The sequence below is a fragment of the Diadema antillarum genome, unplaced genomic scaffold, assembly GCF_040938485.1.
Source record: "Diadema antillarum isolate AM-2024a unplaced genomic scaffold, OU_Dant_1.0 seq00000476_RagTag, whole genome shotgun sequence".
NCBI lineage: Eukaryota > Metazoa > Echinodermata > Echinoidea > Diadematoida > Diadematidae > Diadema > Diadema antillarum.
The window spans coordinates 1,805,669-1,823,585 of NW_027271443.1; the positions used below are offsets into that span (position 1 = coordinate 1,805,669).

The window sequence follows — 17,917 nt, forward strand, 5'->3', positions numbered from 1 at the left end:
ATTCGTTATGACTAACTCTTATCGGATTGTGCTCATGCACATTTTCATATTGGTGGTTGTTCAAGTTATAGTATCATAACATAAACAGCGCCCATGATTAATTTTGTTTCAAATGCGACCTCTAACGCCTCTTGCTAAATCATAGCAGTGGCGGATCCAGAGGGGTACACAGGGTGCGCGCCCCTTCTTGATTTTTTGTTAAAATAAAAGAAATAAAAACAAAACAAATGAGTGGAAACCCGGAAGTAGCAACAAAAATATTGTTTGCGCCCCCCCCCCCCCCTTTACGGAATTCCTGGATCCGCCCCTGCATCATAGCATACAGGATAGTAAACTTACCGCATATTGGAACGATGATGAGATATAGGCAACCACACAAGATAGAGAATGCCATGTATTTCTTTGTCTTCATCATCTAGATAAAAACAGGGAAAAAAATGAGAACATGTGACGGTCTCCTCAAAGTTACGGAATGATTTATGACCAACACGCTTGTCCTATATCACTGATTAAAATATTGAACTGATACGTTGTGTCTATACCTTCTTTCTTTCTTGTCGCTCAAAGGAAAATCCCCAAAGCATGCATGTTTATTATACGAACGCAGAACGATTGTAGCAACATTAACTTAGTAACATCTTTTATCAAAACAGTGTTTCATTTTCCCTTCTTCACTGAATCAAATTAAACACAGAAAAATCAACTTTAATCATCGGTGCTTTGTCATCGTGTCCGTATCAGATTCATTGGTTGGTTACAACGATTTTAAAGCCGCATTTCACTCCAAAAATATTACTTAATTCCAAACGGATTTAAAACAGGCGCACATAACGTTCTATAGACATTAAACCGCCCTTTACATACAACGATGCTGCGATTTAGCACCTCCTCATATTGAGAAATTCGATTAATCCAATTTGTTCACAGTTGTTCACAATCAATTTTATTTTTGTTGCGTCGTCATTAAATACGAGATATCCATACTACTATGAGATGTCAGGATCCTGAAATGTTGGCACACGAATATCATTGTGAATTGGTGAGATCTTGGTCGTAATCGTAATCTAGGCTAAGATGATTAGTATTTCTATTCATTCATATTTAATTTCATTTCATTCCCGACGAAAGTTTATAAATACAATATGACAACTGCATAAACAAAGTGAAGTACAATGTAACTTTTGCATATTCAATATCAAAATGAGATTTAAATGCACGTCATTTGTTTACAATGAGGCAATAAACGTACTTTAGATGACGAAATACATGGACAAAATGTAACTGAATCATAACAAAGAAAAAGTCGGAAATTTCACAAGTATGCCCTCCAGGCATGTGACGAACTTTTTTTTTTCTGTTTTACAACTCATTCCGGGTATAACGTTCAGTTCAGTTCAGTTCAGTTCAGTTTATTCAAACCAAATCAAACATAACAAAAGTACAAGACATAACTGCAAAAATTAAGAATGATAGAATTGGGACCCCAGTGAAGCACAGCTTGTGGTCGGGCCCCCTTTACACAATACACCTCACAATGGCAAGGTGTAACATATTTACATGGAGTATAACATAATTATGTACAAATTATACATATAATAAATGCAGACAAGTACACGTATACCACCTCCCCCATATACACAACACACACACACTCACACACACTCACACGCACACACACATGCATGCACACTTCACACATGGCTACCTCATCTCATTTTCTACAATTCATGTACCTAATTTCAATCTGTTGAAAAGGTGTCTTTTACACAAAATTTTGAATCGAGACAGTGTAGTGGAATTAATTATATTACGGGGTATAACTTATTCCAGTCTTTAACACTCGCTATTCTGAATGAATTTATGGTAGTTTGTGTTCTTGCATATGGCTGCTGGATGAGGTTACTCTGGCGAGTATTGTAACGATGGATGGAAGAATTTTCCACAAACACATCAGACAAAAATGTATATTGAAGAGACCAACATTTAAACATAAATATTAAGCATTGAAGAGAAACCATTCATCAAACGGCAAAATATGTAGCTGCCAAAACAAAGGAGTAGGTGATCTATAGTTTGAATTTGTTATGTACCTGACAACTTTCTTTTGAAGAACAAACAACTTATGTACATGAGTCCTAAATGTGTGTCCCCAAGCAATATTGCAATACATCAATGAGGCATAACAATTGCATTGTATAAAGTAACCTATAGGGTATACTGGGGAAGGAAGAAACGAAGTTTGGATATTACACCAACACTGCGAGACACTTTAGTACATACGTTATTAAGTTGTTCTTTTCAAAACATTCATTTCTCCGGCAGTCAAGCAATCAATCGTATTAAATCGAAGGAGTGTATTATAAATGGAGAATGCGCAAAAATTGATATCTAATATTATATAGGTGTTCGTCTCTTGCGATGAAGGGGAGTCGGCAGTTTATAGTACCAACATTTTGAAGAGTTCAAGAGAAAACAATTATAATCTTACGTGCGTATTGCATCAAAGTTAGCCTTTCCCTATATCGTAGCTGGTAGCTGCCCAAAAGGTTTCATAATTATCATCTCAATTAATATTTCGCTAGTGGAAAAATTCATCACACAAGAAATTCCAAATTATGTATACTCTGCTATACACAGAAATTGAAGAAATATGATATGAGTATTCATCTAAAGGCATTTGCATGTCATAGAATTATTATCTAAACATCAAGCATATCCACATCATTAAAAAACAAACAAACAAACAAACAAAGTCCTGCCATCCGTTGTGTCTGACAGTCCTGGAAATGCAGAGAAAAACGTGTCATGAATTAAAGTCATTAGCGACATAACTCACCTTGTAGGCTTCGTGGATACAAAATTCGTTACGACCAGAATTCTGACTGTTATAATCTATCTTATACTCCACTTGTAACTGAAAGACGATTTGTCCGGCAGTCAGCGAAAGCAGATACACGTGATCCTCTATGAAAATATCACTAAAAGTCGGTGCAATAATTTTTCATGAACACGTACAACTAACAAGATTGTCCTCATTGATGTCAATTCCGCTGAATGACGAAGTAAATTATATTTCCAAGCCGAAATATATTTCAGATCTCATTGCGGTCAGTACTCAGAGCGATAATGTTACACCAACATGGATCGGGTTCATTGAAAGCTATACAGCTTCGTCAAGGTTACACACAAAAAGGATGATGTTCAGATGACGACAAAAAAAGATAAGGCAATGTTACCATTTATGTGGTGCAATTCTGTCCTCTTTTAAATACCTTTCTTCTCTTTCTCTTCCTCCTCCTCTTCCTTCTCCTTGATTCTTCTTCTTCATCATCATCCCTCTCCTTCTTTTTCTTCTTTTTCCTCTTTCTTCTTCTTCTTCTTCTTCTTCTCCAAAAAGACGGAAATTCGGATTCAAAGCTCACATTAAAAAGTGTCAGAACACGAACCAAACTTTTATATACAATATGGGAGAATTCACCGTGCATGTTGGGTAAAAAAAAAGATGGCGCCCTCGAACTTAGTTTATCTTGAGTAATATTGCATGGTTTGTTTCAGTTTATCAGATGAATGAATAGGCGGAAATGATTTTTATCACTAGAATTTGTACACATTGTCGAGGCAGTCAACAACAACAACAACAACAACAACAAAGAATTGATACTGGTTATCCAAGTTAAAGGACAGGTATAGTCTAGACTATCCATTTATATTTACAAAGCAATGACCAAATTCATCAAATGTTTAAATTACATAGTTTGTTGAATTAACTATTTCTAGACACTAATAATAAGGATAACAACAGAATTCACTTGATAAGAAAAAAGGATCACTCGATATGACACTTTTTATAAGCAACTGATTCAATTTCAAATGTAATGGTATCTCTCTAAAAAAAATCGAGTGAAAATATTTACTCTTAAAGGAGTGAATACAAAAAAAAAAGTGAATTTAGTGTGGAATTGGAGTGAATTTTGAATGAAAATGTTCATTTTCACTCGTTTTGGAGTGACCTCAGGGATCACTCCTAGATCTTCGAGTGATCCCTGAGGTCACTCCAAAATGAGTGAAAATGCACATTTTCACTCAAAATTCACTCCAATTTCACTCTAAATTCACTCTTTTTTGTATTCACTCCTGTAAGAGTGAATATTTTCACTCGATTTTTTTTAGAGAGTAAGTACAGAATTTTATACCTTTTGTTATAATTAGTGGTGGTTTATTCATTCACAATAATTTACACAGTCAATATGGAAAGCCTTTCTTTCGGTTTTCGCATAAACTTTCTGTAATGTGGATTTCGGACAACTTATAGATCCCCTCTTCAACTCTGCCAAAACGAAAAGGAAAACACGCAAAAGGGAAACACGCACGCGCACACACAAGATTCACTCACAATAATGAGCACACAAGTCAAGAAAATTATACAGTTCCCTTGATTGTTGGGTCGGTGTTTCCATTTCACTCACATGATCCCTTCCTCAGCTGTTCACGTCAATCATCAGAATCAAACCTACATGATTTAGCAAAACTTTGGCATTGTCATTCACGCGACCTCACTAATGAATTGGTTCTTTCGTGCTAATCACTTCTCGGAGAGAGGCAGCGGGTGGATGCGCAAACTCGCCTTTTACATCCTTGTTTCGTTGATCAACCGCTCTACCGCCGCGCGCTCGAATATCATCCATAATTCTCCCCTCGTCAGCTCAGTTTTGAGTCGAGATTAAGTAGGCTCAACTGTGAGGCGGGGTCAAAGGTCACGAGAACAGAACTTTTCCGAGTGCGGTTAGAACTCTGGGTGATGTCAGGGATTATCGTTTCTCGGCTACACTGACAGTGACTGGCTTGCCACTATAATTCCGGCACGTTCCAAATTTCCATGGATGGGGATGCTTTTTCTTAACCCCCTCCTCGATAATTATGAAAGACTTCTGTGCCAAATTATCTTATTTATATACGTGTAGGCTACTAAGCAGCTCAGTAAAATTGAAATGCCCTGAACGTACCATCAGTATAGCGGTACACCTTGACAGATGGAACACATTCATCTGTGTTCATTCTTGCAAACTATTGCGTAACGCCAGAGTGATTACAGTGTATAATAATAGATGATGTCATATCAAAAAATTTTAGATCAAAGAAGTTAATCTGTGACATAGTAATAGCTTTTTATGCTTTGAAGATTAGAGATTTACTAATTTCATTACAATGAATCTGCGTATGAACAACAAAGAATTAAATCTCTAAATTTGTAACAATAAACGAATACCATGAGTTATCTAATCATGATGCATAATAATGTAGTGGATTTCCTCCTTACCGACGCCGACTATATCAATACTAATATCTATGATGTAACTAAAATAATAAGAACAAATTAATGTTACCTAGTTCTGCATATTTTGCTAGGGAAATATGCTTTTAACTGCAAATACCTGAAGAAAATAAAAACTGGGAGGGCGTAACATTATCAACTCACTCATTTGAATATTCATAAGGACTGGTAAAAAAAAGATATTTTACAGAGAAATGTGACATTTCAAAATGTCATATCTTTCTTATTTCTTATCCTATATTATGTTTGTCATCTCGGAACGTTCTGTAGGGAATTGTTTTCTCTTCTTTTGGAGGTTATCAAATAATTTTACATTTGAAGTGGGTTTCCTCTTAAACGACGCAGACTATACAGGCCTTTACAAAACTAAAATTAACTGATTGATGGATCGATTGATTGCTTGATTGCTTGATTGATAGATAGATTGATTGATTGATTGAAGACGTCATCCTCGTCATTGTTTGACAGGAGAGAATAGTAGGCTACTGTTTTGCAGATCATTACAAAATCATCGAGAAATGAAGTCATAGCGAGAGCTGTAACATCTCGTTGACACTCTTGTTTTGATTTGTTTTACATGTTTTATTTAGTAAGTTTAGACTGGAGTAACACCATAACTTGCCAGGGTAAAACAGAGTTGATCACTAGGTCATTTCAATTTCAATTTCAATTTCAATTCACTTAAGTACATGCTTTTTAGCAATTCCATAGAAGCTTTACGCCAAGATGTCATTTTTTATGACACTCAACTAGAACGTGTATCTCACTTAAAACGTCTCGGTATCACAGTGGACGATATATAAATCTTAAATTCGTGCACCAGAGTTAGTCTTCACCTAATATTCGAATTGTTAAAGGTCTACAACCTGTCCTGCTGCAGCTATAGTATAGCTTACAGTCAAGTTCAACGTCTTCTATTACCAGTAATTGACCACGTCGCTCAAATAAACCGGGAGCTAAGGAAGTTGCTGGCACCTTAATTGTAATCTTGTGGTATATGTCCCATTGTCCCAATGTTGTAACTTAGCCTGCATGGTGTTATAGCAGTGCACTTTAGTTATTATACTCACGTTGTGGAGGACAGTTGTAGCCCACTGCATAAACGCTGCAATTAATAAGGATTAGTGCCTTTATAAGGCCAAGGTAGACACCTTGGGAAAGAGGAGTCTGGGCTTTGCCTTCTCGGAGAAAAGACGGTAATCAAATTGATCCAGCATCTGAAATGACGCGATGTCTGTTTGACTAATTTCCCGTCTCCATATAATAATAGGTACTTAAAACAGTATCAATTAGGACCCTGCATGGTTTCACATTCAATTGTCTTCTTTGTTGACGTTGTGTTTTTCTCTAATATCACCTTATAATCAATATCTTACTTACGGATAGCGTGAGGCAGCGCCCATCAAACTTTATTAGATAAACTTTATTATTTCAAAAAAGGCACTTCGTATTACGTGTGTATTAACATGTTTTTTAGTGGACCTCTCTCTTTTTTTTCTCAACTGAAACAAAACTGTAATTGTATTTTGCCTGTATGCATGTATCTTTGTCATTCTGTTAACTATCATATGATTTTATCCGTTGCATAGTCGAATATTTGTTCTAGCATCTCAAATATATATGCTTATGATATAATTTCTGATTTATTCTGTGTTATATTTTGTTGGAAAAAAGAACAATAAATTAACTGAAACTGAACTTGAATGCATCTCATACAATAGAAATGAACTGAATAAGGATACTCTAGAAAATTTCTGATCATGACACAACCAAAACCCACGAGTTTGATAATCCATTTGCCGTATATATCTATACGCATAACGATTTTCTTTGTATACTCCGAAGTATCACTGTACTCTCTAAAAAAAATCGAGTGAAAATATTCACTCTTAAAAGAGTGAATACAAAAAAGAGTGAATTTAGAGTGAAATTGGAGTGAATTTCGAGTGAAAATGTTCATTTTCACTCGTATTGGAGTGACGTCAGGGATCACTCCCAAATCTTCGAGTGATCCCTGAGGTCACTCCAAAATGAGTGAATACGAACATTTTCACTCGAAATTCACTCCAATTTCACTCTAAATTCACTCTTATTTGTATTCACTCTTTTAGAGTGAAAATTTTCACTCGATTTCTTTTAAAGAGATAGTGTAGATTTATACCCAAATACTACGAATGCTTGTATCATTCGACATTACATCGATGGTTTCACGTAAAAGTTTGTACACATTGATAAGGCATAGGCCTACAGCAAACTCACTCTTTATTGTAATTAAAAAGCAAAAATGTATCCGCCGAAGCGGTTCATTATAAAGTTGCAATAACCAGCAATGACGGTTGTCTAATAATTGTGGGAGAATAGCAGCTAAATCTGTTATCAAGATTATTTGAAGGGTTTGTTTGCAAAAACCGATAAGTCCATTTTTGAAGATTTTGAAGTACGATCTCTGTCATAAAGTTCAAAATAATACCTTTTCGGAAAGACATATTGGTCACTACATCATTATACAGGTATATTTTTTAAGTTATGGTCAAAAGAAGCAAAACATTTCTTATAATTCTCTTTATTTTTCTTGACCTTTAATCGCAAATATCTCCATTTGGCAAATATGGACTTATCGGTTTTTGCAAACAAACTCTTCATTTATTTATGACGTCTTAGAGGTCACTACGGGAGTTGTGAGTTAATTCGTGTGCTCTATCTTGTTAATGAGGTTCTGTTAGTGAATGATGACCGAAGAATGATAAAACAACGATATGGAGAAGAAGAAGAAGAAGAAGAAAGAAAGAAAGACAGACAGACAGACAGACGGAAAAAAGATGATCATAATCATGAACAAAGATGTAGGGTTACAAAAGAAGATAGAGGTCCTGTTTATCTTTGGGAGCAGTGATTTAAAAAATGTTCAAGATATCACATTTGATGCATATGTGCATGTATGTTAGTTGTATCACAAAACATCATACCATATAACATTTTCGCAATAAAGCCTAAAATATATAGGAGTTATCACTATTTTGCTCAATAAACCATATAACTGTGGACAGTTTAGTCTAGAAACATTTTTATTATAACTATTGTTTCACATTTTGTATATTTGATAAATATTTTACATCGATTTTACTGATTCAAATTTTTACATTGATTGTTTCTATTCTTAACTCACATCTTTGAACCATTTTGAAGCACTAATGCTGGGTATTTGTTTCCTATGAAACTGGTAAATTATGCTTACAAGAAGTGGGATGAGGAAGCGAAATAGGTGACCAAGTGCGAGAGAATTCAAGATTAGTACCACCAGAACAAAAGCAACACAAAGCAGAATAAATTACAGTATACGGTTTATGACTAAAAACAGAAAATCCTTGGTACATGTACCAGTCAGGAAGAGACAATTTATGTCTGAATAGGGCAGATATGTGTGAATTTCCACTGGCATCAACGATTGAGAAGCCTAAAAAATGAGATTTTTTTTTTTTTTTGGCATAGTTTGAACGTATTGAAAGTGCATACTATTCTTTTATGGTTTAATTATGATTATGCACAAAACTTTGATAACATTCTTACACCACAGAATGATGCTTAATTGGTTTTTGGGTGTGTGTGCTTTTTATATACAACAACAACAACAAAAAATGTGAGATACGTACTAGTACGTTGTTTTGTACGAAAAAAAAAACCAAACAAACAAAATAGCAAAACATACTCATGGAGTACTAGTAGTGTGTGCATGGCATGGAGCATTTTTGTTGCGATAGCCAATTTAGTATCGATATCGCATGACCTCATATCGATAAACTCGACCTCTAACTTCCGGTTGCCGGTTTGTACATGCAGCAAGATGGCTCGTGCGGCACAGAAACTCGTCGGAGTTGGCCAAAGATTAGGCACTTCTTTGGCAACGCAAGGTCCTAAACTTGCTTCAGGTACGTTTATTGTTCATCATACTTTCTAGAGGATAAGTTCTGCGGGCTAATTTACGGCCAATGCTTGAATTTTCACCAATCTATGATAGGCATTCTCTCGTGTTACTTGTGTCATGTGTGTTGTGACGCTATGACGTGAATGAATACGGCACCGTGTATACAGTGTGCTGTGTAGTAGTGCATTGTGTGTACAGTGTACAAGTTGTATGTGTAACTGTGATAGACGTCTACATATACGTGCGCGCTTCACTATCGACCATGGGAGTAGCATTTATGCGCGCTTCACTATCGACCAGGGGAGTAGCATTTGTGCAGCTGAATTCTGAATGCAGCAGATGTCAAATGACATCCAGTCAAATGATATCCAGTTGCTATGTCACGCCGTAACAAACAGGCAGGCTGAAATTCAGATTTCAGTGACTGAAGTCTGCTATTTTACGACTCATAACAGTGTTACATTAGTCATTTAGAGTCATATCATATCTGATAATGATATGTGGTATCATTTTGCGTAAAGTTCATGCAAATGTCATTAGCCACACGCATAGCGTGCCGTGAGTCTCATGTGTAACACATGTTAGTCTAGGTCCTCTAAGAACTAACGTTAACGTTTAATTGAAGGTCTAATGTGTAAAATCAATGACAAGGTGAATCTCCTTGTCGCGACCTTGAATACGGTACTAAAATCTAACATGATCCGTGTATACATATACGGTATCCAACTCGCGCTCTATAGCAAAATAGGTTAGTCTGACTAGACCTATACGTGTATTCAATAGGGAGCTTTAGATTTTCGCGATGGGGATGTTCAGAGGAAAAAAACAAGTTCTGACTCTAGACTGTACTAGTTCTGACTGATGAGCATGCGCAAAAAACGCGCGTCAAGTTGAACTATTGATTGAACTACAATGTATAGATCTACCTGTAGCTTGCGTCGTCTGAGGTCTGAGTTGTTTTACTACGCGTTCAGTGCTATTTTTACATCCGCTCAATTCACGACATAAAGAGCTACTTCATGCACCCATCATTGCTGGGCGCCATTTTATTTTTTATACGTTGCGTCCCAGCATAATCTAAAGCAACTTTTCAGCACGACGCAAGGGGAGAGGAGAACGTCCACTGCAATCGTCGTCTGAAACATCCGCACCGCAAATCTAAAGCTCCCTATTGATGAGTTAAGTTATCAACGATATACAATGTATGCTGTGCGAAGCGTTGCGCGTTCCGCCAACTTCTGTACAGGGAGAGGGGGCTGTGACCTGTGTATAGACTCTAGTTACCAGCATCCATTTCCAGCCACACGCGTGTGATAGTATTCAGTGACAATTCCAAATTTGGCTAAAATTGGCTGGATACAGTCACACATGTGACTGTGAGAGGAGAGGCTTGATATTGCTGTTTAGAAGTGTATTGACTCTAGCTAGGTAGCCACAACAACTCGCGCACAATTCTCGCGATCACCAATGACGTAAAAAACTCCTGCGCACGCTGAAGAGCTCTGTCACAGGTGCACTGTGGGATTCCTCAGTCCCTTGTTCGCTCCCGGTTGTCTCATGCGAGTCGCAGTTCTCATACGATTTAATGGAGTTCTTTGTCTGCTTTTCTGTGGTTAGCCCTTTATTTCTTGGCTATAATTCAGCTTAAAAGAGTTGAAAGTGTCTAAGCTTTACTAATTTGCGGTCACTAGAGTCATGGTTCACTACTGCAAGGCTTCAATGTGCGGGTCACATGATGGAAAGCGAAGAAATCTTCAACAAAAAATACCTCTTTATAAAGACAGAGCGTGATGTAAGTGCATGTGCAGCCAAAACCGGGGCAAGTTTGTCCCATGAGCTATCCCATAATGTACGGTATCTAAAACGCTGCTCTGCGCACGGCACCTACAGTTTGTACGTATTGGCGATACCCTCAATTGCATCACACAGTATGACACACCACCTCATGAAGCACACTGTAGAATGTCGTCGTTATGTAATGTCAGTAGTTCTGTGATTTCTAGATTTGCTTCAAAAAACACTTTTGACATCTAATAATTCACATTATAGAAATCTTTTTTACATAATCTTGAAAATGGTTGACAGATTGCTTATTACAGTGTACCTTAGTACAAAGTGTACATAAATGCATTTCTTGTGGAGAGCAAAATGAATGTGAAAATCAGTTTAATCAACATGTTCCCATTTTGTCAGGCCTGCATGTACAGCCTGTTGGAGGTACTAAAGAATCATCAAATTGTTTTAATCAAAGTACATTGTATTATGGAACAAAAATGTGTATGTTGTGAAATGTATTGGTACCAGCACGTGTACTACAGAAGGTTCATATAGTGAATCCAAAGAAATTGTATAAAATCACACATATGCAAGAGATGTGTTTCAGTAAAGAAATGTACATGTTGTACATTGCGTTTTGTGATATATCTCATCTGTTTGAATACCGTCTGCCCCCCCCCCAAAAAAAAAAAAAAAAAAAAAAAAAGAAGAAAGAAATACAATGGGACTTTCTGCAACGATTACTTTAGAAATACATTGTAGTGAATAAATCAAAAGGCAATTTTAAGTAATGAAACTATAACTTATAACCGACATCTTACAGAAAAACCCATCCAATTTGCTTTAGTATTCACAAAGAAATGGGGATCCTTGTCGAGCGTGTCAAGAATCTCTTCCCTCCAAGTTTTGTCCATTGTGTTATGATGCCATGAGCAGCCAAGTGCTAAACTTGGAAGAAACAGACCCATGACATGCTTTACAATGATCCACATTTCTCTGTGACCGCTTAACCATATTAAATAAGCTTTTCTGCAAGATGTAGGTCAGAAATAATTTATTCATTGTAGTTTCATACCCTGAAATGAAAATTAGGATTGCTCAATTACAATGTATTTTGAAAGTTATCGATGCAAAATTGATTTCTTTTTTAGTTTTTAGTTTTTTTCGGGGGGGGGGGGGACATTGTGTATTCTGAAGAATATCTCTTGTGTATTTGGACAGCTACATTTGTACATTGTACACAAACAGTAGATACCATCTACAATAGTAAAAGCACAGATTTTAAAATTTTTGTTTCTTGTTTGTACACACAGGTACATTGTGTGTGTTTGCTTTTGTTCCTTTTTTGTTGCCATTGTTTGTTGTTGTTTTAGAGCAACATGTGTGTTACAAGGGGAAAAAACAAACAAATATTTTGATGGTTGTCATATTTGCAGAAGCTGTAGAGTATTCAAAGCCACGGCTAGCCAAGTTCTTGTACTATGCCAAGGTAGAACTTGTCCCACCCACTCCTGGGGAATTCCCTGCCGTGCAGAAAGGTGTAATGGACATCATCAAGGCAGCAAGGACAGGCAAATGGGCACAACTTACAGTCAAGGTGTGTACACTTCAAGTTTGATCCCTTATACACAATGTATTTAGCAAGTCTAAATTTCTGTTAGTGAGGACTTCCCCAACAGCTTCGCGAGTGGTTGAATTCATGATTGGGATGTAGACTGTATAGTGATGAACAGAAAAATATATGCGTGCACATTGCATCCATGCCGGGATCAAATTTTTCTTGGTTTTTTTGGTTTTTTGCGCGCTTATTTCCCAAAATTTTGCGAAGTATACGCAGTATACAGTATCTCATGCAGTTTAAAGATGATCCCATTCCAAATATATTTGTACATTTATACATGTGGATATAGCCCAGAAGTATTTGTCAACACACCGTTTAGATTTAAGAAAAATTTGGCAGACTGCACAAAAGGTCTGAATTCCTAAAGTGTATATTAGATCAATGTGCCATCATCGCTGAACAGGACGAATATGACAGTTTGTGATGTCAGAGTAGTGGAACACTATGACAAAAATGTATAGAGAATTAGAATTTTTCTACATGTAGCACACTAACGATAGAGCATATGACTTGCTCTATTCAGAACTAGAAGGCAGCAAGAATATAAAGTATTACTTTCAATGTCAGTTACAAAGTCAAGAGGATGAGTATGGTGTTTTACATAGAATTAAGTATTGAATTCTCTGTGTGCTTTCTTTATCAAAACAAATTAAAATTGAGAGAAAGAGAGATATCTATTTGCAGCTAAACAACAGGACAAAGCTGGATTGATGGAAGTCATTTATTTTCACGATCACTCGTGCCATAGGCTGGTAGAAATTTTGATTTCAAATTATTTGCTTGCAGTTATTGTTAATGTGGTAAGATTTTAATTCTGAATTATACTGTCTTATAAAGAAGATGAGTACAATTGAACTTGATATTCTGTATTCATTTCTTTAGTAATCGTATAAAATGTACAGGAACTTTGTTTTTTTGTTTTAGACCCGTTGAGCACAAGTCCCGAGTACCGTATACTCCGGCAGGTGTCTATGGGAAATGTGTGTTGTGGCAAAACCAGTCTGTCCTCAACGGGTTAAGTAAGCAGACAGTCAATGTACAAATAAAAGAAGAATGTGCACTACTCTTGCCCAATGAGACTGGCTGTGCAATATTCTGTGTAACTTTGATGGTGCCTTGGTGCATATTTTTAACAGTCTTTGTGGTATATGTTTTGCTGTGTTAATATCTTTCCTTACCTGCAATATTGGGCTCGGTGCATTTCTTCTACAGGAGGCGTGGTTAAACACTCTGGTCTGTGCGGAGGTAGCTTTCTGGTTCTTCGTCGGCGAACAGATCGGGAGGAGAAGCGTCATCGGCTACAACGTCAAATCGGACTACGAACCTCATGGATACATCTAAGCCTGCCCTCCTTTCCTCTCACCTCACTTGTATATTTAGCAGTCTCCAAGAGTGTATTTGTATTTTGATCGTGCCGACGGGTGTTTGCGCTTTGCAGTGGTACCTGTCCATGCACTCGATGCATGTTTCAATTTTGTGAGAAACAACATTTGCCATTACACCAGAAAAAAAATAGGCCAGCAGTAATGAGCCTTGATGCATACTTGCGGTATTGCAGTCGCAGGGTAGAGTCAAATGTCAGCAAGATATCATTGAAATGCATAAAGTCAACCTGGACTTGTGATTGGAAATCTTGATACAAAAGTCTGCTCATGTAATATTTGCAAGAGCAGCTTAACACTTTTGCATCACTATGAAATAACACGTAGATTTATGTGTATGTGACCAATCACCATTTGAATGCGATGATCTGCCCTGTATCACATACCGTGATGAATTGATGCAAAGATCTAAAGAATGATTCCGCATGAACTCTGAATTGGGGGGGGGGGGGGGAATGGTTTTTGGGTTGCTTTTCTTGCAAAATGGAAATGTGTGAATTTTACAACCTTTGATTGTAAGATTGTAAGATTAAAGAAGTTTATCAAACTTTAAAACCCGGTGTCATTGTCATTTCTATCTTTCCACACGTGTCTCAAGTAATATGGCAGGATAAAACTGCTTTATACATGTGTAGAAAGCTGCTTGGTCTGTTGACTTTTCTGATCCAGTAGGGTTCCATAAACTCACTCTTGTTAATCTTTGTGCGGTTGTATACTGGGGATTTTTTTAAGCATCAATATACTTCAATTTATTATTATACCCCCGCCAAACGAAGTTTGAAGGGGGTATATAGGAATCAGCGGACGGTCGGTCGGGCAGTCGGTCGGGCGGTCGGTCCGTTGCAAATCTTGCGTCGCGAACTACTTCCTCAGTTTTCAACCGATTCCCATAAAACTTGGCACAGATGTGTGCCTTGGGTTGTAGATGTGCAAGACGTATTTTTTGACAGTACCCAAATGTACGTTGCCATGGTAACGGCATATTATGGGCAAAAATGGGTACAAATCTTGCGTCGCGAACTCCTCCCACAGTTTTTGATCAATTTTTATGAAATTAGGTACAGATGTTCATCTGAATATGTTAATGTGCAAGACACATATTTCCGCAGTGGCAAAAAGTGTGTTGCCATGGTAACGGCATGTTATTGGTAAAATATAGGGCAAAATGCTTCATGGCAAAACTGCTTCATCAGTGTTCTTCCAATTCTCATGGAATTCATATTGAATGTTTGTCTTAGGATATAGGTCAGCATGACACATTTCTTGACAGTGACAAAAAGTATGTTGCCATGGTAACAGCTCACATATTATGAGCCAAAATGATGGAAAATTTTGTGTTGCAAACTACTTCCTCAGTTTTTGCCCAATTTCCATGAAACTTGGTACAGATGTGTGCCTTTGGTTGTAGATGTGCACGACGCATTTTTCGACAGTACCCGAAAGTACGTTGCCATGGTAACGGCATATTAATGGCAGAAGATCAAGGAAAGATCTTGCGGATTTAACTACTTCCTCAGTTTTTTGACCAAAGCTTATGAAATGTTGTTTTGACCAAAGCTTATGAAATGTTGTTTGGCGGGGGTATAACCAGTCGCTGTAGCGACATTTCTAGTTATACATGCATTGGGTCAAAAATGGTAAAAGTGCTTGTTGGCTGAGGACACCTGGGCCCCATTTCATGAAAGATGTCAGGATAGCAACTCTTGCTGGATTGCCAACTTCCATAGCAACAGCCAATCATAAAGCTGGATTCTTGTTGTTTCTATGCCAATTCCCACTCTAGCAAAAGTTGCTATCATATCAACTTTTTATGAAATATGGCCCAGGACTTCTATGGAAATCAAGGGGAGTATGGTTTCTCAGTGCAGTGGACTTCTAGAAGATTCTGTGGGTTTCTCAACGCGGTGGACTTCTAGAAGATTCTGTGGTAATGAGACAAAAGAGGAAACGGCTAACCTCACCCTTTCACTTCATGGAGACAGTTTCCTGCTCATCAGTCAGTACTAGAGAAGTGACACTGATCAGCTGTGAAACTTGTGTAAGTGAATCATGTCCAGTTGACAAGATTGAACAAGGTACAAGTTTTACACGACAAACATTGTATCTCACATATCGACTTGTCAGGGTACAGCTTGTCCATCAAAATGTTTGAAAAGTGACTGGATTACTTTTGATACAGACCAAATTAAATGTCCACAGATAAAAGAGATCACGTACAAGATAGACAAATATGTATTGCAATAAATTATCCCAGGTTTTTAAGAGGTAGCACAAAAAAAGAACCCCAACAACAACAACAGACAGACAAAAGTATTATAAGGTAATAAGATGTGTTTGTTTTGACTGTAGGAGGTGGTATGGTATTGGCCATGACGTATGTGTTTGTGTGTATGTGTATGTGTGCTAAAAAAAATACATTCAAGATAGGGATATAATGGTAATGATAACAATTATAATAATAATAATAATAATAATGATGATGATGATGATGATGATGACGACGACGATGATGATGATAATAATAATAATAATAATAATAATAATAATAATAATGATAGTAATAATAATGATATAATAATAATAATACAGGGTACTTATAATGTGCCAATTCCACATAGTTAACATGCTCAACCTCTACAGACCAACAGTCAAACTCAAATACAGTGTACAAGTGCACAATACTACGAAAGTAATAGTGATGATGATTATAATGATACATGTACTACTAATTTGTTTAAATCACCAATGTATGGTTTCATGAGATTATGATATACAAGTGTATAATGTATGTGTGTATATGTATATATATATATATATATGTATGTATGTATGTGTGTGTGTGTGTGTGTGTGTGTGTACACGTGTATTATGATTTTATTTAAACAGGGAGAAACCACAACACGCATGCTAATGTACATGTTTATAAGAACAGCCATGGATGACAAAAATTCAACCACATATATATCATGTACAATGTATTTTCATTTTATGGATGAATACACAAACCTGAACAAACAAAAACAAAGAACATTAATTATCAATACGGCATAGACACATGAACAAGGTACAGTATAGTACATATACGTAGTTCTGTAGGGTGCACGTCACAAGACCGACACCCACGATTCATACAGCCCACGAGTCATAGAGCTCACGAGTCATACAGCCCATGAGTCATACAGCCCATGAGTTCGACACTAAGCTAAACAAGGCCCACGAGACCGACACATTAAGCCCCGTGTTGTATCTGTCGAACTCGTAGGCTGTTTTTACCTATTGTGTGTCGAACTCATATGGGCTGTATGACTCGTGAGGTGTATGACCCATGGACCTCCTTTCAGGGACGAACTCGTTTGCTGTATGACTCGTGGGTGTCGGTCTTGTGGGATGACCCCGTTCTGTACCGAGGAAATTACAAAGATTCCAAGTGGCTAACATAAGACCAGCTTCCGCCCCCACAGATGACAAATGACAGCCAGATGCATGTTCGTAAGACGTACGCTTATTGTCACGTCATAAATGACTCAAACATCAAACTCGTTTTCCAGTATTTATGTCAATCATTCGGACTTGTAGAATATAGGCCTAAGATGTAAACGGACAAGAATTCAACCTGTATGCTACATAGCTCGTATGTTTATGAAATGGTTAAAACATGAATATGAAAATTAGGATGATTTATTGTTTGATAATTTATCTTTGTCATGCATTATGTTTGCCAAAGTCGCAGTGATCTACAACCATTAATGTCCTATAACGTTATCCTTAAAGGACAAGTCCACCTTCATATACATAAGGATTGAGAGAATGCAGCAATAGTAGTAGAACACATCAGTGAAAGTTTGAGGAAAATTGGACAATCCGTTCAAAAGTTACGAATATTT

General features: G+C 37.0%; 1 protein-coding gene across 1 annotated transcript; it reads left to right on the forward strand.

Annotated features, from left to right (window-relative positions):
• Positions 1–9,165: 9,165 nt before the first annotated feature.
• On the forward strand, positions 9,166–14,479 carry LOC139733441 (ATP synthase subunit g, mitochondrial-like). Its single transcript, XM_071644258.1, has 3 exons — positions 9,166–9,258; positions 12,467–12,627; positions 13,864–14,479. The coding sequence occupies exons 1-3, from the start codon at positions 9,174–9,176 to the stop codon at positions 13,990–13,992; spliced, it is 375 nt and encodes a 124-aa protein (XP_071500359.1). The 5' UTR covers positions 9,166–9,173; the 3' UTR covers positions 13,993–14,479.
• The last annotated feature ends 3,438 nt before the right edge of the window (positions 14,480–17,917 follow it).